Source organism: Carcharhinus amblyrhynchos, chromosome 19, assembly GCF_965287045.1.
Source record: "Carcharhinus amblyrhynchos chromosome 19, sCarAmb.v2.hapA, whole genome shotgun sequence".
NCBI classification, from domain to species: Eukaryota; Metazoa; Chordata; class Chondrichthyes; order Carcharhiniformes; family Carcharhinidae; genus Carcharhinus; species Carcharhinus amblyrhynchos.
The window spans coordinates 43,182,379-43,206,012 of NC_137342.1; the positions used below are offsets into that span (position 1 = coordinate 43,182,379).

General features: G+C 38.8%; 1 protein-coding gene across 3 annotated transcripts in view; it reads left to right on the plus strand.

Moving 5' to 3' along the window:
- The window catches only part of usp6nl (USP6 N-terminal like), a 200,450-nt gene that overhangs the window by 171,144 nt on the left and 5,672 nt on the right, over nucleotides 1–23,634 (plus strand). For all 3 annotated transcript variants that reach the window (XM_080207677.1, XM_080207678.1, XM_080207679.1), the window contains exons 12-14: nucleotides 472–537; nucleotides 11,468–11,567; nucleotides 14,404–14,556. In XM_080207677.1, the coding sequence (XP_080063803.1) occupies nucleotides 472–537; nucleotides 11,468–11,567; nucleotides 14,404–14,556 (319 nt within the window). The remainder of the gene's footprint in view (nucleotides 1–471; nucleotides 538–11,467; nucleotides 11,568–14,403; nucleotides 14,557–23,634) is intronic.

Consider the following 23,634-nt stretch of genomic DNA (forward strand, 5'->3'; position numbering starts at 1 on the left):
AGGCTTATGTGGCAGAAGGTAAGAACTTAATGGGAGCTGAGTCATTAAGCAGGCTCCCTAGTATTAGCAGGATGGCAATTAAAGGGCTGTCTGCAACAAAAGTACATAAGGGAACAAATATCTTCCATTGGAAGCAAATTGAGCATCTGGAAACAACTGTAAAATTTATTTGTTTCCATTGCTTTTCAAATAATTTCTCATTGTAATTAATAAGTAGAAGGATTCTGACGATAAAGCTTCAATTCAATTTTAAAGGAACACTTTGTTTATTTAGAATGGTCTCAAAATTAATGCTGTTTAATTATGAAGAGCTCTTCTTTATGCTGCTAATTGAGTGGAATAATAGCATGGATTCCCAGGATCATAGGATTTTTTTTAAAAAAAAGCTTGTGACTTATGTCATTCTTGCTTTTATGAAGTGAGAATTTATGGGAATATGAGAATTTAATATTCACTTTTTTTAAATAACAGGATTCCCAGGATGTGTTTACAACATTGTATACCATGAAGTGGTTCTTTCAGTGTTTTCTGGACCGTGTAAGTCTGAGGACGATTTTTTTGTCTGTGGATACAGTGAACTTTGTTAATTGCATTAATGCTGCAGTCAGTTTATTGTCTGGTGGACAGGATTATTGGTATATAAGACTTTCTTATCACTCTGGTACCAGCATCGTCATGAAAATTGACCTATTTACATCTGCATGTTTCTCTCTGTCTTGCATAATGTTCTTTGTCTGTTCTTGAATGACAGCTGCAGCATTCTCTAATGGTATTTTCTATACTTGTAAATGCAGCTAACACTTAAATTATTTTTTCACTAGATGTAGATTTTTTAATGGAATAGCCAATAATTAAAGCATTTTGATGAGCTGAGACATTTTTCTTGAAAAGAGTTATAAGCTTGAGGAACTTGCAGACTGCTTTGTTGAAGAATAAAAATATTAGATCACTAATGGCTCAGTGGAGTATTGCGCTCAGTCATATGGTTCTCTTGTGCACTCATCAAATTTGAAACCATTTCAAGTACCTCTTGCGAATGGAAAATTGTCCAGAATTGCTACTCCTGTTTGTTCATGCATGCTCCCTACTGTAAAGTGTGTGTGGATATTACATAAGGATTGATTTGCACTGTGGCAAATTCTCATCCTTCTCTTGCTTGTTTGAATACCTATCTGAACTGGAACTGAATAACATTGGGCTAATACACTGAGGGCTACAGCTGTCCATTGATGTATTTGATGAATTGAAGGCAGAAAGTAGGAATTTGACGCTAAAAGAAAATCAGAATTTTGTTGCAAGACATTACTGATCTTTGTTAATCAGTAATAGAATTATGCATTTTTTTTACTATTAAAGGTTCTGTGAGGGACTGGCAATGCTTAAAGAAATGCTTACCTCACAAAATTTTACTTTTTTTAGTAAACAAAATTTATTGTCTATGTAGGAATTAAACAAAGCAAACACTACTAACCTAATATAGCTTGCAAGGACTCATGATATAAATTCAGTTCAACGTATTACTTACTGGTTTCCAATAGCCTACTGCTATGGTTTCAGACCGCAACCAAGCAGATAACTCAGTTTTAATTAGATTTCTGGAAGTAAATTGCCTTTTACTGAGAGAATTATACAAAGAACAAACAAAGAACAAAATCAGCCTGGGAAACAGGCCCTTCGGCCCAACGAGCCCAAGCTGCCATCTCAACACCACCTCTCTACCCATGACCCCTATCTCCAATTATTGTGGGGTTTTTTTTGTAGCTTCCAGCTAAACGCATCTTCCAATTGTCTTTCCTTTCACTAACTTTGTCTTAAACTGAATACCAGCTCCCAATCATAAATTACATAGTGGATGATAAATACAGCATTTACTGTACCTCAGGTGTTAGCCTGGCTTTACCTCTTTACTTCCAAGGAACTACGTACTATGTAAGACGCAGTTTCTTAGTGGCTTTTTCAAATGTCAACCAGTCGTGTCTGCTAGCAATGCTCTCATTGAATTCAGACAGGAGCTCAAAGCAACATTTAAGCTCTCGCTTAAGCTCCACCTACTTCCACAGCAAAATGACACCCAAATCCTAGTATACCTGTTCCCAGGTATAAATGCAGTTTAACCACCTTTTAATCCCAAAGTTTTCCTCAATTATTGGAAGCCACAAGAATAAATTAGATCTTTTATGGTGGCATAGTGATCAGCACCAAGGACGTGGGTTCAATTTCAGCCTTGGGTGTCTTTCTGTGTGGAGTTTATACTTTGTCCTCATGTCTGCGTGGGTTTCTTCTCGGTGCTCTGGTTTCTTCCCACAGTCCAAAGATGTGCAAATTAGGTGGATGGGCTATGCTAAATTGCCCCTTGTTGTCAAAAATGTGCGGTGTAAGTGGATTAGCAATGATCAATACGTGGGATTACAGGGGTCAAGTAGGGAAGTATGTCTAAGTGGAGTGCTATTTCAGAGGATCAGTGCAGACTTGATGGGCTAAATGGCCTCCTTCTGAACTGGAGGGATTAAGTGGATACTTCTGCTAAATAAGTCCACTTGCTGTTTTTTAACCATCACCCCTTTACTCTAACTTTGTGCAGTAAACACAACCTGCCATTTGAAATTTAGTTATTCTATGTCTGTACAGTTTGCCAGTTCTCAAAGTTTAACCAGGTTTTTCCCCACTAAATTTGCATTTAAAATTCAATTTCTAAAACCATAAAGCCATATCTTTAAAACGTATGAACTATGACATTAGGTGTATGTAATAATACATACACTGTTTCCAGAGCTTGCTTCTAAAAGCAATGCCCAAGATTGCAAGACTTAGCTGTTTTTATAAGGAAATATCATTTGTCTCTGCTGTGCTGCTTGTTAGATTTGTGATAACAAATTATGAAGTCAGTTTGCCATTTGTTAGTTATGTCTTAACTTTTAGGTTACACATCATGGCTTCCAATGGGGTTTCTAGCTTCTTCACTGAAAAGTGTCATTCCAGATAATTCTAGCACAATATCCTGTTGCTATTCCCTGCTGTCTCCACCTCCCAACACTCCAAGCCGTTTCGTTTCTCAAAGCATTGGCTCATGCTGAGATGTATCATTAGCATGTGCTGTCTTCTGCTACCTTGTCCAGATGACTTATATTTTAAATGTGTTCCTAAACAAATGACAAATGGCTTTTTAACCGTGATCGACAGTGAGGGTCATCACAACCAAGCATGCCACATCCAACATCCACATGCATTTGCTTTCCAATGGAGGTTTATCAGCAGCAATTATGCGTGCAAATACTGGCCAATTTGTATTTTAAAATAAAAAAAATTAAGGTGTATAATGTGTCACATTGTTGTTTATTCATCACATTGGTAGTTGCCAAGAATCATTCATGATTTTAATTTATCTCTCAACTGTATCTCTACCTGTTTTCTGGAATTCCTATGTGCCATTGTACCTCGGACTCTCAGTTTGAAGATCCAACTCTTCGTTTCCACGGCTTCAATTTGACAGTTTCCGGCAGGCTTCTTTTCATATCCTGATAGTTTAGACTTGGGCTGTGATCCAATATATGAAGACACTATCAGATTGCAGTTTCAGAGTAGAGTTCAACACATTGAAGATTTTACTTTGAGGTAACAGTCATGCTCCCGAAGGTTCGTAAATTATCTTTGTAGAGCATATAAATGGATAGTGTAAGAGGAAAACTAAAAACAAAATTAAATTTTGATTATCAGGAACAATATATTAGAAAATTGAAGGAAAAGAGTAAGAAAATCGATGTCAATGTTAAGTTAATTAATCACATGAAGAAAATGCAGATTGGAGGGCAGAGCAAAAAAGATGGAAATCAAAGGGAGGAATAAATTTAAAAATAAGTTGAATAGTAATTAGAAAAGGAAGAAACAAGAATGTTTAATTGAAATAAGGGTAGATAAATGAACAATAGTAGAAACTTTTCGAAAAGCTGACTTAGTGGCTTGTGATTGGTCATTTTCAATTAACAGTGCATGCATAAAGGCGGTGCTCGACAGACTGGAGGGGCTGATTGTGGACAAGTCCCCAGGACCGGATGGAATGCATCCGAGGGTTCTGAAAGAAATGGCGGAGGTGATAGTGGATGCCTTGGTGGTTATTTTCCAAACGTCGCTGGATTCCGGGGAAGTGCCGGATGATTGGAAAACGGCTAATGTTACGCCGTTGTTTAAGAAAGGTGCCAGGCAAAAGGCGGGGAATTATAGACCGGTTAGTTTAACGTCTGTGGTAGGTAAAATGTTAGAATCTGTCATTAAGGAGGAAATTGCGAGGCATCTTGAAGGGAATTGCTTGATAGAGCAGACGCAGCACGGTTTCATTAAAGGGAAGTCGTGTCTGACAAATTTACTGGAGTTCTATGAGGATGTGTCTAGGGCGGTGGATAGAGGAGAGCCGGTGGATGTGGTCTTTCTAGATTTTCAGAAGGCGTTTGACAAAGTGCCTCACAAGAGGTTATTGCAGAAGGTCGAGGGACATGGAGTTGGGGGTAGGGTGTTAGCGTGGATAGAGGATTGGTTATCAAATAGGAGGCAGAGAGTGGGGGTCAATGGGTGCTATTCGGATTGGCGGATGGTGACTAGTGGAGTGCCCCAGAGGTCGGTGCTGGGGCCTCAGCTTTTTACCATTTATATAGATGATCTGGAGGAGGGAACTGAGTGTAGGGTGTCGAAATTTGCTGATGACACCAAGATTGGTGGAACGGCAAATTGTGCGGAGGGTGTGGAGAGTCTGCAGAAGGATCTAGATAGGCTAGGCGAATGGGCCAGGAAATGGCAAATGGAATTTAATGTTGGCAAGTGTGAGGTGGTCCACTTTGGTAGGAAGAATGGTAGGAAGGACTATTACTTACGGGGCGAAAAACTGCAGCAGGCGACGGTGCAGAGGGACCTCGGGGTCCTTGTGCATGAGTCACAAAAACCCAGCTTGCAGGTGCAGCAGGTGGTCAGGAAGGCGAATGGGATGCTGGCCTTCATAGCGAAGGGGATTGAATATAAAAGTAGGGAGGTCTTGCTGCAGCTGTATAGGGCATTGGTGAGGCCGCAACTGGAGTACTGTGTGCATTTTTGGGCGCCGCACCTGCGCAAAGATATTTTGGCCTTGGAGGGAGTGCAGAGGAGGTTTACTAGGCTGATACCGGAGTTGAGGGGGTTGAGCTATGAGGAGAGGCTGAATAAACTGGGCTTGTACTCGTTAGAGTTTAGAAGAATGAGAGGAGATCTCATTGAGACGTATAAGATGATGAATGGGATGGATAGGATAGAGGTGGAAAGACTCTTCCCGCTCAAAAAAGACAATAGGACTAGGGGGCACAGCCTCAAGATAAAAGGGGGGCGGTTTAGAACGGAGTTGAGGAGGAACTTCTTCACTCAAAGGGTGGTGAATCTCTGGAATTCTCTGCCCGTTGAAGTGGTGGAGGCTGCCTCGCTAAATATTTTTAAGACGCGGGTTGATGGGTTTTTGATAGGAGAGAGGATTAAGGGCTATGGGGAGAGGGCGGGAAAGTGGAACTGAGCAGCGACAGATCAGCCATGATCTTATTGAATGGCGGGGCAGGCTCGAGGGGCTGGATGGCCTACTCCTGCTCCTATTTCTTATGTTCTTATATCATTTAAAGTTTGTATTAATTTTAAAACCCATGATCATGCATATGAATGAAGCATTTGGATGCCATGAAACCATTAAGTGTGTTGAGAAGCATCAGGAGAGTCCAGTCTGGTGTCCAGTGTAATTTAATTCCAAAATAAATTTCGATAATTAAATCCAGAATGATTAAAAGTTTACAATCCTGAATTTGTACCTTGCGTTTTAGTGCCTCCCTATTGCCCAGATGAAACTTGCAATGTGTAACTATGGTTAATTATAATTCATTAAATAATTGACCAGAAATCAAGCTGAAATACCAGGGGTAGGCGAATGCGCTTTACCCTGATGTAATCAGGCATTCTGCAGACAATCAACCTTTCATTGAAAATGTCAAAGATATTCACTCTGAATACATTTTATATTGATATTTTGTGCAGAAGCAATTCCTGGCATTTTAGGAGTGCTGTGGCTTGCACTGACTCATTTTGAAGAATGTCTGTACTCTAAGCTCTCAACTTTTTGCATGCAAACCAGTGTTTCAGATAACACACTTATGCTTTGTTTAAATTTCTGTATGAACGAGTCTGCTACACATTCGTCTCTGGGTTGCCATGCTGAGAAATATTAACCCATTTCCTTCCCTTCTATTTCCAAGTAATGTTGATATATAAAACATCACTATTCTTTGCATGATTTAATTTATTGATATGCTGGCACTTACTAAAGAGGAATACATTCTCTTTGCCTAAATAATTTAGTTTTTAAAAATCTGAACGTGGGTTTGCAATCTCCTGAAAGGTCAGAATGCAGAGTAGATTGATGGGGCATGGGTTCATAACATTATTTTGAAATCTTGGCCACATTCCTTTGATTGCTGAATACCTAAGGCATTTTTCCATAGGGAAATTCGGAAAAAGTGTCATTCCACGAATTTTACAAAGGTTGAGTCCAGTGAGTTGTGTGTTGCTAGAGTTACTGAGTGGCATTGTGTACTGCAGATTGAGCAGGAACTATCTTTAACATAGTAAGACATTTCAAGGAGTGTCATCAAGCCAAATTTCATTCCAAACCACGTAAGGATATTAATATGGTAGCTAACAGTATTTTAAAGAAGGAGAGAGGGGCAAGAAGGCAGCAAGGGAAGGAATTTAAAAGCAGAGTCTCCTGTAGTGAAGTGAATAAAATCGGGGCTGCTCAAGATGCCAGAATTTGAACAGTGCAGATAACTTGGAGGGTTGTGGGGCTAGTGGAAGTTACAGACATTGGGAGGGGATGAGGTGTGAGGTCATGGAGGAATTTGGGGAAAAAAAGGATGTTAATTTTAAAATTGAGGCTGTTCTGAACTGAGAGCCAGTGTGAACCAGTGATGGGTAAACAGGATGGTGTGAGTGAGGAAATAGGTAAGCTTTGTTTAGAGTAATATTTCAGTTTGGTAATCATGAGAACTAAATGTGAATCCTAATTGGAATTACGATACAGATTCCTTTGACCTAGGAAGCTTTGGCAAAAATTATCAGCCCATCAATTAGGAATGCTTGTAAATTAGGAAGCCAAGACAGTTCAAGCTGTTGGAAAAATCAAGAATGAGAGAAGTGGGAAAGTGGGTGTTAAGTTTTCTCTGCCAGCAAATTTAAGAAAACTCAATAAGCACATGCTGCGTTTGCTGAGGCTGGTACTCAAATGGAATAACTTGTAACAAAACCTCACTTGCCAGTCTGTGTGATTGTGCTACCAAAAACTACAAGGTGTGTAAAACAAAGCATGCCCCTTTTGCAGGCTCCAGGTTATCTGTAGACATGTGGAATCTCATTTATACGCAGCTAAAAACTCATTATTTCTGTAGATTTGTAGTTAATTCATAACAAAAACCTTTTGTATAAATAATATCTTCAATATTGGTACAAAGCTCTAGTCTCTCATCTGTCAATGCTATATTTAAATTAGTTCTCAACTTGGCTCCATAAGGTGTTTGTAAACATCTAATGTATATCAGCTCTGCCCAACAGCTGTTAGGAGAACAAAAATTAGAACAGTATACATTTTAGTTCTTATATTCCAAACTGAATATTATCATCTTACTCAAATGCAGCTTTTAATTTCTTTCTTTATGGTAATCTATTTAATTTGTAATATGGCTCATCAGAGAGCAGAGAAGTAACATACACTGGCGATTTAAGCCTGCATTTATATTCAGTATTTCCCAACAGTGCAATAGTTCAACAGCAAGGGACCCATTGTCAGGATCTTTATAAAACTGCCTTTAAGTCATGTGTTGTGTAACTTCATAAGTTTGGGTGAAAAACAAAACTACAGTTATGTAATTTGATACTCTTTGATTTCATTTCAGTAGAAAGTTTTGCACTGTATGTTTTTATTTCCACTTGAGTAGTTATTTCATTTTGTAGCCAAAAGAAATGTTTGCCAAATGGCTCCTCATGTTCATGTTGGGTATCGTAATGAAAGTCTACACAGATCTCCTCTGCTAACTTAAATTAATTGTCCTATTTTCTTTTTACCTGAGTTTTTCAGCATATTAAGTTTTAGACCGATTTTCTAAACCAGATACTTTACAGACAGATAATTTTGTAGTACGCCACAAAATTGGTTTTAAATTGGTATGGTGAAGCTTATGTTTAAATAGCATAGTTTTTATTTGCTACAGTCTTTATGAGGAGGAGACATATAACATATTTGATCTGAAGAGACAGCTCTTAAGATTTGTAAAGGCAACTTGTGACACTATTTACGTTACCACCAACATGTTTGCTAAACACTTATGTCCTGTAGTCTTCAGGTAAATAAATTTGACCATGTCTTGTAGTCTTCAGGTAAATAAATTTTAGTGGTCAGGTGGATTGCACCCAAGAATATTTAAAAGAACTAAGGAAGGAAACTACAGGAACTGTGACTCAAATCTTTCGAGATCTGGAAAGCTGCGTGGAGACTAGAAAAAGACAGGTTGTTCCCACTTTTAATAAAGTAATCCAGCTTATGCAGAATGGTGAGTTTGTGCATTGTGGCTCAAGTTACCATCTGGAAGATAAGTTCATGGAGAACTGGTCAGAAATGGTCATAAAATATATCTAATATGGATTCATGAATCATAGCAAATTTTAGTCTTGCAAGTGGATGTCTTGGATATACAAATACAAATCTTAATACAAGGTTACGTTGCCCACCTTTAAAAGGATTTCTTTGTAATTATTTAGACTTTGTGTATTCAAATATTTATCATTAAAATCATAGAATACATATCTTGCTAAAGCAGAGAAGTCACATTTGAGCATTGTAAAATAATGAGGGGCATAGATAAGGTAGATAATCAACATCTTTTCCTAAAGGCAGGGGGGTCCAAAACTAGAGGGCATAGGTTTAAGATGAGAGGGGAGAGATTCAAAAAGGTCCAGAAGGGCAATTTTTTCACACAGAAAGTGGCGAGTGTCTGAAACGAGCTGCCAGCGGTAGTAGTAGAGACGGGTACAATTTTGCCTTTTAAAAAGTGTTTGGACAGTTACATGGGTAAGCTGATTATGGAGCAGTATGGGCCAAATGCGGGCAATTGGGACTGGCTTCATGGCTTTAAAAAAAGGGCAACATTGACAAGTTGGGCCGAAGGGCCTGTTTTCATGCTATAAGCCTGTATGACTGCTGTCAGCAATCAAATTAACTCAAAAGCATCCATTAAAAAATATTTTATCTTCCTTTAAACTGCTATTCTTCTGGACTCAGTCATATTTTGGAAATCTTTTTAGATTAAATTGTTCTTGTTTCCTTTGTATAGATACTTGTTTTGATGCATGGGGCAATATTGGCCATTCCTTATATGCAAAGCTGATTAAATTTAATCATGAATCTGAGTTGTTGGGCATAAAACAGCATGATTGAACCAGATGTGATGTGGCACGTTGTTTCTTTTATAGAAAACAGATTGTATATAAAATAATGGTACTTAAGCCTGAAATAATGTTTGAACCATCAAATTAAAGAGACAGGATGGTGCGCTTCAGGCTAGTCATTGAATTTCCATTTACATTAATCAGCTGAACAGCAAATTTATCTCAAGGGAGCCTTTTACTTCCATCTAATTCAATCCATAATTCTACAGAATTGCTCTTCTCTAATGAGCAACACGGCATATATCTGGAGGGTCAGTAATTTTGTACATTAAACCTTTTACAGTCTTAAATATAAATTTAAAACCGATAATGGTAAAGTATTGAGCATTAGTTGAAAATGTTTGCCATAAGTTTGTAATGAATGAATTTGATATAACAGAAGTGTACTTAGTGATAATCAACTTGTCTCTTTTAATTTCTTGTTAATGTTATAAAGTAGTTGAAAAGACAGATAGAATGATCACTTTCATTGCTAAAATAGTACTGTACAAGTCTCCAGAGGTTTGACTAAGATTTTACAATATCCTGATTTTGGCCACTTGTACAGTCTTCAGTCCTGATTAACACACAGTCATACACAGAAGTGAGAATAAATGCAAAGAAAACCAAAATTGCACTCAGTTGTGAAATGAATGAACATACTGAAGAAACTCTAGTCATATAGGAGCTTGAGGATCTAATATATGAACCATATCAAACTATTTAAAGCAGTAGCATCGTTCCCAGAATGTACTGTAAGCTAGGAAAACAGGATCAGAAAATTCTGAAAAATGAACTTAATTGGTATGTTGATAATCAATAATATGCTCTTTCAGATGCAAGTTATTTACCCAGTACTGATAGCATGACTAGTCTGTCTGCACGGAAGTAGTAATGATAACTTCTGTTTAAGTGGTTGGATCAACACTTATTTAAAAAAGTAATCATAGTAGGAATAATAGTAGGAAGGACTACTACTTACAGGGCGAAAAGCTGCAGCATGCTACGGTGCAGAGGGACCTGGGGGTCCTTGTGCATGAGTCGCAAAAACCCAGCCTACAGGTGCAGCAGGTGATCAGGAAGGCAAATGGGATGCTGGCCTTCATAGCAAGGGGGATTGAATATAAAAGTAGGGAGGTCTTGCTGCAACTGTACAGGGCACTGGTGAGGCCGCAGCTGGAGTACTGTGTGCAGTTTTGGTCGCTGCACTTGCGCAAGGATATTTTGGCCTTGGAGGGAGTGCAGAGGAGGTTCACTAGGCTGATACCGGAGTTGAGGGGGTTGAACCATGAGGAGAGGCTGAATAGACTGGGCTTGTACTCGTTAGAGTTTAGAAGGATGAAGGGGGATCTTATTGAGATGAAAGGGATGGATAGGGTAGAGGTGGAGAGGTTCTTCCCGCTCAAAGGACAGCGGGACTAGAGGGCACAGCCTCAAGATAAGGGGGGGCAGTTTAGAACAGAGTTGAGGAGGAACTTCTTCACTCAAAGGGTGGTGAATCTCTGGAATTCTCTGCCTGTTGAAGTGGTGGAGGCTACCTCGCTAAATATATTTAAGACGTGGGTAGATAGGTTTTTGGTAGGCAAGGGGATTAAGGGTTATGGGGAGAAGGCAGGAAAGTGGAACTGAGCCACTTCAGATCAGCCATGATCTTATTGAATGGCGGGGCAGGCTCGAAGGGCTAGATGGCCTACTCCTGCTCCTATTTCTTATGTTCTTATAGCTGCAGCTATCTATCATGCTACAACTTTATTTATTGCACAGTGTTCCTGCCTTTATCTTTTGGATTTCCTTTTACTTATGTTTATTTACTTGTCACAAAGGATCTTGATATTTTCTGTCTCAATATTGTTAAAAAAAAAGCTGTAAACTCTGAGCGTTTTTAAGCACAAAGGAAATAATTCTAAAGCAGGCAAATGGCTTTTTAGAAATATTATGTAAACCCTTAATTATTTTCAAGTGTTTTTATATATCTCTTTTTTTAATCTTGTCACAGACTCCCTTCACGCTAACATTGAGGCTATGGGATATCTACATGCTAGAAGGAGATCGGATTCTCACAGCAATGTCGTATACTATTCTTAAACTTCACAAAAGTAAGATCATTTTATTCACTATTCACACTCTTGGTTTTTTTTGTCTCCTCTGCAGCAAACAATGATCCAATTATACTCCACAACCTGAACTACTTTACTTTGCATTTTTCCAAACTGGTGGTCGTGGGTTTAGGTAAAATCTAATGATTACATTAAAAGTAGACAATTCTGTGTGCTCATAAGTATATAATTATTAGGGAAAAGAAAGGTAAAGCCAAGCACGCCCCCATATTTCAAATCACATTTGTGTAAAATTTACGTTTTCACACCTTCTGTTCTTGACTGAGGCACGTAATCAGTGACAAATGGTGTATATTTATTCTCGTTGTGGACTCTCATCCACGAAACACTTCATCAAAACTAGTATATTTTCACTTCAGTTCCAAGGATTGTATCAGTTGGTATCGTCTCCTTTCATTTATACTGAGCTGGAGTCAAACAGATCTCAGGATGAAATAGTATTCTTTACATTTCTTCCTGTACATCCACTTCTTTCTAGATACCACACCCCTTCATTACTGCCGTCATGTCATTCAAGCAATCATCCTTTAGTTTAAGCCTTAATAGTGAATACCAGCAGACCACTTTAGTGTGGAGTATATCTCGCAATCATTTTTTTTCAGATATTTACATGTGCACCTTACTATGCATTAATCACTGTTGCTAACTGGGAGCAAGATTCTTTATTTAGTTTTGGGACCAATGGAGTCAATTAATGCGCCTAGTTTGGGGGCGTTTAAGAGATCCGTGGATAGGTTTATGGACGAGAAGGGATTGGTTTAGGTTAGTGGGTCATTGTTTTGTAACTGGTCGGCGCAACATCGTGGGCCGAAGGGCCTGTTCTGCGCTGTAATGTTCTATGTTCTATGTTCTATTATACCCCATCTGAATATGGAGTTCGCAAAGACTAAGGATTGAATTTTGGACTTTTAATGATTACAATAAGTGTGTTTATCTATGAAGCTTTGAGGCAAGGGATGACCTTTTTTAAATATCGTTAAATCTTTTAAACCAAAGCAATTCACTGCTTATTTAACCCTTTCATTGCATTCTGGGCACTCAATTGGAAGGTTACATGAACTGTTCACATTCCTTTATAGCTTTGAATACATATGCTATCCCTGCTAATCCAGCAGGATGAAAACATTCAATTGCTTCTTAAAGTGGAATGGATTATCTATAAAACATCCCAGCTGAGAAAGTGGCAAAGCATATTTGTTTTTTTAAATATGCAAATATGGCTAAATCTGGGGGGAAATTATAGCGGAGGACATTGTCTCCAGAAATCTGGCAATGAGGTGTCACTGGAGCAAGCAGCAAGTCACAATTGTAATTTTTTATAATGAAAAATGCAAGTTGTGTGACTCAGTATGTATTTTTCCAAAATGATTTTGTTAGTACTGGGACAAAAATAATAGGATTGAACAATACTATGTAATACTGTTTGATATGGTTAGCCAAGTGCAATGTTAGCTAATGTAATTTGTTAGATTTTAAGACCTAAATAAGCTTTTGGGGGCAGAAATGAATTAATAGTAACATTCAGTCTCCTAGAAAGAGTTCACCAGTTGAGGAGCAAAGCCACAATGTTGGAGCTGGCATCATTAGCTCCATTAGACGATTAGACCATTTTACTCGGGAAGGTTAAAATTGGAGAGTGGTTTGATCTAATGGTTACAATGTCTGTGCATTCCATGGTGTGTTATGTTTAAGCAGTTTGGACCATGTCGTCTGCATTATATTGTATTCCCCGTTGGTTTTGCCACCTTTCCTGTTTTTTGTCATTATAGCTATTGTATTTTTGCATGATGAATACTTTATTCAATCTCTTTCTCTCCTCCCCCACAGTTACTTTCTTTCTGCATAGGGAATTGGGCCATTGTTGGACTACTTAACTAATACTAATAGCCCTCAGTATTTTACCAAAATTATATTCTTCAGTTATCCTAGGCCATGACCACCAGCAAGGTGTTCAATTGTTTAATGGGTGGCAGGGAAGTGTGTGGGTGTGGGGGGGAAAATGTTGCTATGCATTTATCACTTCCTGAAAACTCTGATGGATATTATATTAGGGTAGTTGTTGAGTCTTCAGCTGTAGCCATGCCGTTGAATAGTCTTGAAACATGTTGCATTTAGGATTACATAATACGAATGAATGTTTGGAGAAATGCTAGAATTCTGCTGTCTACTATGCTATAAATCAAAACGCACTATTATTCTTTTTCCTTCACAGCATGGTGGTACAGTGGTTAGCACTGCTGCCACACAGTGCCAGGGATCCTGGTTTGATTGCAGGCTTGGGTCAATGTCTGTGTGGAGTTTGCACATTCTCCCTGTGTTTGCATGGGTTTCCTCCCACAGTCCAAGGATCGAGGGTTAGGCGAATTGGCCATGCTAAATTCTCCCTCAGTGTACCCGAACAGGCACCAGAGTGTGGCGACTAGGGGATTTTCATAGTAACTTCATTGCAGTATGAATGTAAGTCTTCTTGTGACTAATAAATAAACTTTTATTTTAGGTCAGGGATGTGAACATAGGAGGAGGGATATATGTTGAGCAGAGAAGCAGCTAAGTATGTCGGAAACATATTTGTGATGGTGATTTTTCAATATGATGAGGTCTTGATTTCAGTAGTATGACTAAGCAAAGGCTGACCATTTTACTTGAAGGTTGAAACTGGAGAGTAGATTGTAGCAGAATGCTCCTGTATATAAGAATACTGCGATTCCTCACTTTGTTAGCCAGAAAATAGTTAGTAGTTCAGAAGGAACCAAAGAGAAAGCAAGAAAATTCCTTTGCCTCCAAAGTGGTAACAAAAGACTATTTATTTTTGCAGAGCATTTGATGAAGCTGTCAATGGAAGATTTGATAGAGTTTCTGCAAGAGTCTTTGGCCAAGAACTTTTTCTTTGATGATGACTTTGTTATAGAACAATTGCAAACCTCAATGTCTGAGCTGAAGCGTAACAAGCTGGACTTACCACCACCAGGTGAGATTTCCAGTATAACCATTAATAATAAAATAAGTTATATTTTGATATCTCTTTCAAATGATTATGTAAAACCTTTTAGCTAATCATCTTAGGATAAGATTATCCAATTTGTTCATATGTCTGTGATTCCCAGCACATCAATGTTTCTGTTTTTCTGGAGTTCCTGACCATTAAGCAATGCACTTTCATCCATAAAGAAGAACCATTTGATCAATGTTCTTGCAAATTACTGAGTTGTGCATTTAGCAAGCAGGTCAAAAGCAGCTCAAGTAAAATCCAACAATTGCATTGTCTTTCCATTTTCGTATCTGTGGCATATTGTACAAAGAAGTTAAATTTAACGGGAGAATAGTAATAGAAAATTTAAATTCTGGTTTGTTGATTTCGCTACCATCAGTTTTTTTTGCAAACTAACCAAACACCTGGTGGGAATTGAGCTCTCCCTTTGTGTATTTATGTATTGTACCACAGTGGTTTTCAGTATTAGCTGCTGAACCAACAGTTGGGATTTCTAGCTCTCATGTACTCTGAATTACATTATTTCTTATTTGAAATTCCACCTCATCTGATATCCTTTAACACTGCCCTCAAGAATGGTAGAATTACATACTGAGATCTGCTGATTCTGTAAATCTTATTTTGTTACTTTATTCAATGTAATAACAGCAGCAAATAGTTTTCCAGCCCTCTCTTTAAATACATGTTCAGCTTACTGGGACTTCCTCCTGACCGTGTATTTTTAAACCAGTCAGAATAACTGAGTTAGCATAATCACCAATACATTTATGACATTACTATACATTATAGAAGATTAGCTTATTTTTACATATGTTTGCTCAATCAGCAGCTTAGCTGCTTGCATGCTGATTTCATATGGAGTTTTTCTGATTTTGTGAGTCTTTGTTCTTTGTGCGTGATTGAATATAAAAGTAGGGAGGTCTTGCTGCAGCTGTATAGGGCATTGGTGAGGCCGCAACTGGAGTACTGTGTGCATTTTTGGGCACCGCACCTGCGCAAAGATATTTTGGCCTTGGAGGGAGTGCAGAGGAGGTTTACTAGGCTGATACCGGAGTTGAGGGGGTTGAGCTATGAGGAGAGGATGAATAAACTGGGCTTGTACTCGTTAGAGTTTAGAAGAATGAGAGGAGATCTCACTGAGACGTATAAGATGATGAATGGGATGGATAGGATAGAGGTGGAGAGACTCTTCCCGCTCAAAAAAGACAATAGGACTAGGGGGCACAGCCTCAAGATAAAAGGGGGGCGGTTTAGAACGGAGTTGAGGAGGAACTTCTTCACTCAAAGGGTGGTGAATCTCTGGAATTCTCTGCCCGTTGAAGTGGTGGAGGCTGCCTCGCTAAATATTTTTAAGACGCGGGTTGATGGGTTTTTGATAGGAGAGGGGATTAAGGGTTATGGGGAGAGGGCGGGAAAGTGGAACTGAGCAGCGACAGATCAGCCATGATCTTATTGAATGGCGGGGCAGGCTCGAAGGGCTGGATGGCCTACTCCTGCTCCTATTTTTTATGTTCTTATGTTCTTAGGCCGTAATGTGCGTGATTGAGGGCATACACTGTTTGTTCTTTTAGTTTTATTTTGAAGAGTTGAAGTTAAAAATCATAACTTAGTTAAAATCCTGACAAAATCATAGAATCACTACAATTGGGAAGGAGGCCAATTGAGCCTGCTCTGAAAACAATCCTACCCAGGTCCTTTCTCTGTAACTCCACTTAATTACCCTGATAATTGCCCTGACACTAAGGGGCAATTTAGCATGACTAATTAATCTAACCCACACATCTTTGAACTGTGGGAGAAAACCAGAGCACCTGGAGGAAACCCATGCAGACACAGAGAAAATGCAAACTCCACACAGTCACCTGAGGCTGAAATTGAACCTGGGTCCCTGGCGTTGTGAGGCAACAGTGATAACTATTGTGCCACCATGCCTCCCACTGTTGTGTTACGCTGCGATACAGTATTAGTTTCATCTACCAGTATGTGCTCACAGTAGAGGGATATGTTGGACAAGTAAGCTGAATAATTAAATATGGTTTGGAAAAGTTCTAATTGCTGAGATAAAGTTATGACTACTTTTTACAGACTCCACTTCCAGATGGAATTAGTATGTCAACCCTTTGTTTTAAATTAATACTAGCAAAACATATGCATTAGTTCTTTGGCAATCTACATCCTTTAAGGGAGTAGTTCTCCACTGTCTCCTTTACAAAAAGATTTGAGACCGTCGTAATGATTTGTTCCATCTTGTCTAACTCCTGAAATTCTGTTGAATTACTTTGCTAATTTGTCAGGTGGTCACAGAATTTGTTTGAATGGAACCCTTTCAAACCCTATTTGGCCTGTTGTTGGATTTTCTCCAGGTTTGGGATGTGCTCAGTAATTTTGTTGTTTAACTTGGAGGACCACAGACCTAGTTTCAACTTGAACACATTCAATTTTGCACTTATGCCCGTAAGAAACACCAAGTCTAACAATCATGTATTACCTGACAGCACGCTCTACGCCTCATTTCTTGATTTAAGAAAGGTGACAATTTTCAGGGAGCAGATTTAAAAATTTCTGGAGGACCTTTCCTCGACTTAACCACCTCACATCTACATGAGGGATTAGTTCACTGTAGGGGTCTTCAAACTCGTGAAGTGATGATTTGCACAAGTGATGTTGCAGAGCTCTGGTACGAATTGAATTGAGAATCTTGACAACAACTGTCATTACATGAGAGAGGTTAATAACCTTGCTTGCTTGAGCTTGTTGGTGGTTAACAGTGGTAATTGACAAAGAAGGGAAATTCAGGATAATTTTTACTAAGTACAACAAAGCCTGCATTGGCACCCAGCATTGACAGTACACCAACAGTTGTGATGAAACGAGTTCCTTGATCAGAATTTTTTTTCCAGTCGCATATCTTTTAAATTCATTGAAAAAACCTTGGCCTCCTGTTCTCTCTTTGAGTAGCAAAAGAGTGAGGAAGTCGTCCTTTGTTGTTGCTTCTTTGAATGCCATATGAACAAAAACCATCAGCTAGGCTATATCCTTCATGTCCAGTAGGTGGCAGGAAAATTTGTCCATTACAAGTGTGTGATGCAAAGAACTGACAATATTCATTTATTTTTTCCTAAAAAATGTGTTTTATTCATAAGTTTTTAAAAGTACATTAATTTTCAAGTCAAAATGTTTTGTAGAGAATATGGAATAAAATTCAATTTGACTTTAAACGACATGTTCCATTTTCAGGTGCCTCAAAATGATTGTAATATTTACAGAACATGTTGCATGTCAGGCATATAGCCTGAAGGCAAAATGTGTCAAATTGAAGATTACAAAAATGCAGTAGAATTCAAATCTGTCCAGCTTGTTCCACTCTGGGGTAGCTCATTGCAATTTCAGTATTCTTGGTATTCACAATGTTGATTCCATGTCAGACGTAACAGCCGAGGGGCTGGAATTGCTGTAAAAGCCCTTGATATGCTATGGCTGAAAGGCCTTTAGACAGTGACCTTTCTCCACTGCACTCCTGTGGCGGCTGCCCCAAACTTTTGTGTGTTCCTCAGCATATAACCCAAATCTTGGAATGTGCCAGTCTGCAACACTCAGTCGAGGGCAACTCTTTTCACTGGAAGACCAGCAGGTTTCAGGCAGATAAAAGAGCGTGTTTCACCAAGTTGATGGTCCTCCAGCTAGATGTGCATTTGTATTCGTGTTTCTGTACGTCCCTGAAAACAGCTGATCGAGCACAATCCTGTGCCACGGAGCTGTTTAGGATGAGCAATGATTTTAAAATCACTGCATCTCTCCCCAGACCTCCTTTGAAAATACATTTTTCGAAAGGAGGCGAATAACAGTATGAAAATGTTCACTATTGCTTTAGTTGTTGTGTTGACAACCGCGGAAAGCTTGCCAATTACTGTCCTTTCTATGTTCTATTTTAATCGATTCACAAACTGGTCAACCTGCTGTATTATTTAACATGCTGCCAAAACAGCAACTTATTTGAAAAAAGTCGCTTGAAGTGTTCAATGTGGTATTTGGAAAGCAGGGAGTTGGGGGAACTATTAAGTATAATTTTAATATGTAATTGAACTGTGCCTCTGATTCTCAAGGGTATTGCATTAAAAGGTTTCCTACTTAATATTCTAATGTTGATCTTATGTCTACCTATGGTCTTATCCTGGTGTTCCTTTCGTTGTCTGTGTAAATGGGGTGCTCATATAGGCTCCAAATTTTTATATTTAATGCTACAGGGTTTTCCTCATCTTGTCTTCTTTTATTTGGTTCCCTTCGGTTCATCTTAATCCGCCACAATTTTACTGCTCCTCGTGCCACAGGAATTGGAGTGGTCGAGGGGTGAACAACGGAAATGTCTATTGACTTGGGCAGGGTTTTATGATTTTGGGATGTGGGAGGCCATAAAATCCCGCCCATTGTGTCAAGTGTAGGATTGTTTTATTCTCAGTTTCACATGGTTTTAGTTGGGTTTATCTTTTAAAGTCTTCAGAAGTAGTATTCATGTTAGTATTATTACCTTGGGAAACTATGTGGTGTAACATGCTGGCACTTTGTGATTTATCTGTGACTGAAAGCTATGTTTGATTGTAACTGATCAAAACTAGTATTAAGCCTGAAAAAGTTGTAGTGCATTGATTTTGACAAGTAGCTTTTGCTAATTAAAAAACAATAATTTAGCTTGTGTTTCGTATAAGTAATTCATAAATTATTATTTTACAATTCACTGGCTAATACTTTGTATTTGTCAACTTGTGTTCAAGTACCTTGAAGAATATTTTAAATATTTGATTGATTTTTGGCAATTTTTGGTGTCGAATACAATACAAGTTTGAAGTTTATAATGAACTTTCAAGTTGAAAAACTTTCTCTGATCAGGTTTTCGTGAACTCAATACTTTGAAAAGACCTTCAGATATTGTTTCTGCATCATTACTGATCTCTTGCTTCCTTTCTACTTCTGTTCTACTGTTTTGTTTCTTTCCTCATCGGCAGATACCAAACGTCTCACTCTGCCCGGGGGCCCCTTCCACCTCTACAGCAGCAGTTGGTGGGGAAACAGATTACGATTGTTTTCTTTATTTTGTGTTTTGCTGGTTTGGCAAAATAGGGTTAAATTTTTCCCACATTTATGCATTTCTGATTGTGAAAAGTCATGCTCACAAGCATCTGTATCTGCCAGTGAGATTTTGTCAAAACAATTGCTAATGTTTACATGTAACTGATAGTTCATATACTAAATTTTTGTCTTCTGGATAATTGCAATTTTTAAATCTCTGAATTTTATTATTTCAGTGCTAAAATTAATGCCCTCTTGAAATTTTCAAAATACACAGGTGATGTTTGTCTCAGAGGAATTGTTATAATTAAAATCTTTTATGTATCAATTTTAGTGCCAAATAATTTAAACCAGAATTTTGCAATAGAACAGAATCATAAAAAAATAGGAACAGGACTATAATATTTGGCCCATCAAATCTGTTCGACCTTTCAATAAGATTCTGGCTGATCTGATTGTGGTCTTCCAACTCCATTCCAACCTGTCGCCCATAGCCTTCAACTCCTCCCTTGTCAATTAAAAATCTGCCTAATTCAGCTTTTAATATACGCAATGACTAGCCTCCATTGTTCTGTGAGGAAGCGAATTCGAAAGTCTAAGGATCCTCTGAAAAAAGAAATTCCTCCTCCCTATCATCTCCTTAAATGGAGGATCCCTTATTTTGAAATGGTGCCCGTGGTTCTAGATGCCCGCATCTGGGAAAATGGCTCATCTTTTTAACAAGAGACCTTTAGTATTTCTAAATGATGATGTTCCTGGTTAATTCTTGGAGTTTGCATAAGAAATTAAATTAAGGTCTAGATATCCCCATGGGACACCTTCAGGGATTTAAAGGTTGCTTCAGAATGTTCCAGACCTTCAGGATAAGCAATATTAATAAACATATTACAGGCCATAGAATCAGAAGTTTATTGTGTTGTATAAAGAGCATCATATTGCACTGCGTAAGTTCCATTTCTTCACAATAAACACCCCTGCACATGCACTTGCACACACATGCATGTGTATGTACACAGTGTAAACTGAATTTAATAAATTGGAATTGTAATAAAGGTTAGCTACACAGGTTATTTCCATGTGTTACTTTCCCTCCTTTCTCGCTCACTTTTTGCTACCCTTTTCATTTTTTTTCTCACTGTGAATTGGAGTATTAACCTAAACCTGAGAGTAAGGCTATTAACGTTTAATATTGACAGCCTGTGACTAAACAGTTGGATGTTCATTTCTGACAATTCCCAGCAATACTTGCGGGAGAGCTGCTGGAGAAAGTCACATCAGACAGAACGTTGATTTTACAAATTTATAAATTTATACAGATAGTATTTTGAAATTCTCAAATGGTGTGTAATATTCAAATAATTACAGGTTTTAGAGTACAGTAAAAAATCTCATAATGCCAAGTTAAAGTCCAACAGGTTTAATTGGAATCACGGGCTGTCAGAGCACTGATTCACTTGATAAAGCAACAGCATTCCAAAAGCTTATGATTCTAAATAAACCTGTTGGACTTCAAATTAATGTTGTGAAACTTCTTACTGTGCCCACCCCAGTCCAATGCCAGCATCTCCACATCAGGTTTCAGAGTAGTTAGCAATGCTCATAAATCTTCCCACTGCATACTTTGCTTGTATTTGACAGTAAGGGTGGTTAAACTCTGGTACTAGTTTGGTCCTTAATCTCGCAAAGTAGATCTGATCCATGATATTACCAATAATCCAAATCTTAATCCAAATCTATTTCAGATATCATTAGTTTTGTTGCAAAATTCCATTGATGTGGGAAAAAGATCTGTGAAATCATGCATGGCCACATTGAGTTGGGCATGGCCTTTTCATCCCTTTTTGGATCCTGACAATTTATGTTGCACTTATATGTAAGAAAGATCCTCCAGTTGCAACCATTAATATCGTACCATCAGTCGCTTTTCTTGCAGCCCCTTCATTGCGCATCTTTTGTGTCTTTCTGTCATTCATGGGTTTCCCAGAGAAAATGAGAATAATTTGGCAGCGGTCCCCCTGTTGAAAGTGTGCAAATGGGAGTAATGTTTGACAAATTTGGCTTTGCGTGAATACTTGGCTTTTAGCGTTGGGTGCTACTATCATTGTGTTGTCAGTTTGAATGTGTATGATTATGAATTTCATATAGCATATTACAAGTCAGCCATTTATAAATAAAATGCATAAGATGACATAGCATCCTTCCCCTAGTATCAAAAAATATTTTCTCAAATAATACTTTTGAATTTGACAGATCTTTCATTGCAAAGATCATAAGTGCCCGCTTGCGTCTGGTGCCTAATGGGCAACTTATTTACTAAAACATTTTAAGAAATGTTCAAAAATGTGTTTAACTATTAACTTAGTGGTGGAACAATGATGCTTTTGGCATCATTTATTCAATCGTTCCTGAAGACGATTTGCTCTCAGCCCACTGGGAGATATTCTCTGATGCAAAGGTTCTTAAAACAGTTCACATTTGTCCTTTTATGATCACAAAACAGCCTACGTGCTTCATGGTGTGAAATCAGATCCTAGCACAAGCAGAGGAAGCTAAAGGAGACCTGCTTGGTTGGTTAGATTTCGAGAATCTTGAAGATCAGGAGGGATTTGGGGCACAAATTAGCTCAAGGTTTTTTCACTGTGGAGATGGGGGCACGGTTTGGGAGTTGGTGTTGTGATTGGTGGGGAATGGGGTGCAGAGCAAAATGCACTACTTCAAGAAGATGATGGCCCAGATTCTGCAGTCAGCAACAGTGAACTCAAGTGCCATTGAACTCAGACAGCTGCCACAAAGATCCAAAAATCTGTGATGTGGATTTCAGATTTTCTTAATGTTTGTTTGATAATGTTTGTTTGATGTATGTCATTGGATTTCTATGAGGATGTGACTAGTGCAGTAGACAGAGGGGAAGCGGTGGATGTGGTCTTTTTAGATTTCCGAAAGGCATTTGATAAGGTGCCTCACAAAAAGTTGCTGCAAAGGGTTAGGGTGCACGGAGTTGGGGCTAAGTTGTTAGCATGGCTAGAGGATTGGTTGTCTAATAGGAAGCAGAGAGTTGGAATCAATGGGTGCTATTCTGGTTGGTGACTAGTGGAGTGTCACAGGGATCGGTGCTGGGGCCTCAACTGTTTACCATTTACATAGATGATCTGGAGGAGGGAGCTGTGTAGGGTAACAAAATTTGCTGATGACATGAAGATGAGTGGAAAAGCAAATTGCGTGGAGGGTGTGGAAAGTCTGCAGAGAGATCTGGATAGGCTGAGTGAGTGGGCGAGGACCTGGCAGATGGAGTATAATAGCAAATGTGAGGTTATCCACTTTGGTAGAAATAATTGTAGGAAAGATTATTATTTAAAGGGCGAAAAGCTGCAGCATGCTACGGTGCAGAGGGACCTGGGGGTCCTTGTGCACGAATCGCAAAAATCCAGTCTGCAGGTGCAGCAGGTGATCAAGAAGGCGAATGGAATGTTGGCCTTTATAGTGAGGGGGATAGAATATAAAAGCAAGGAGGTCTTGCTGCAACTGTACAGGGTACTGGTGAGGCCGCAGCTGGAGTACTGTGTGCAGTTTTGGTCGCCGCACTTGCGGAAGGATATATTGGCCTTGGAGGGAGTGCAGAGAAGGTTCACCAAGCTGATACCGGAGATGAGGGGGTTGGACTATGAAGAGAGACTGAATAGACTGGGTCTGTACTCGTTGGAGTTGAGAAGGCTGAGGGGGACCTTATAGAGACATATAAGATAAGGAAGGGGATAGATAGAGTAGAGGTAGAGAGATTCTTCCCGCTTAGAAAGGATAGCAGGACTAGAGGGCACAGCCTCAAAATAAGGTGGGGGGGGGGGACAGTTTAGATCAGAGTTGAGGAGGAACTTCTTCCCTCAAAGGGTGGTGAATCTCTGGAATTCTCTGCCCATTGAAGTGGTGGAGGCTACCTCGCTGAATATATTTAAGTCATGGGTAGATAGGTTTCTGGTAGGCAAGGGAATTAAGGGT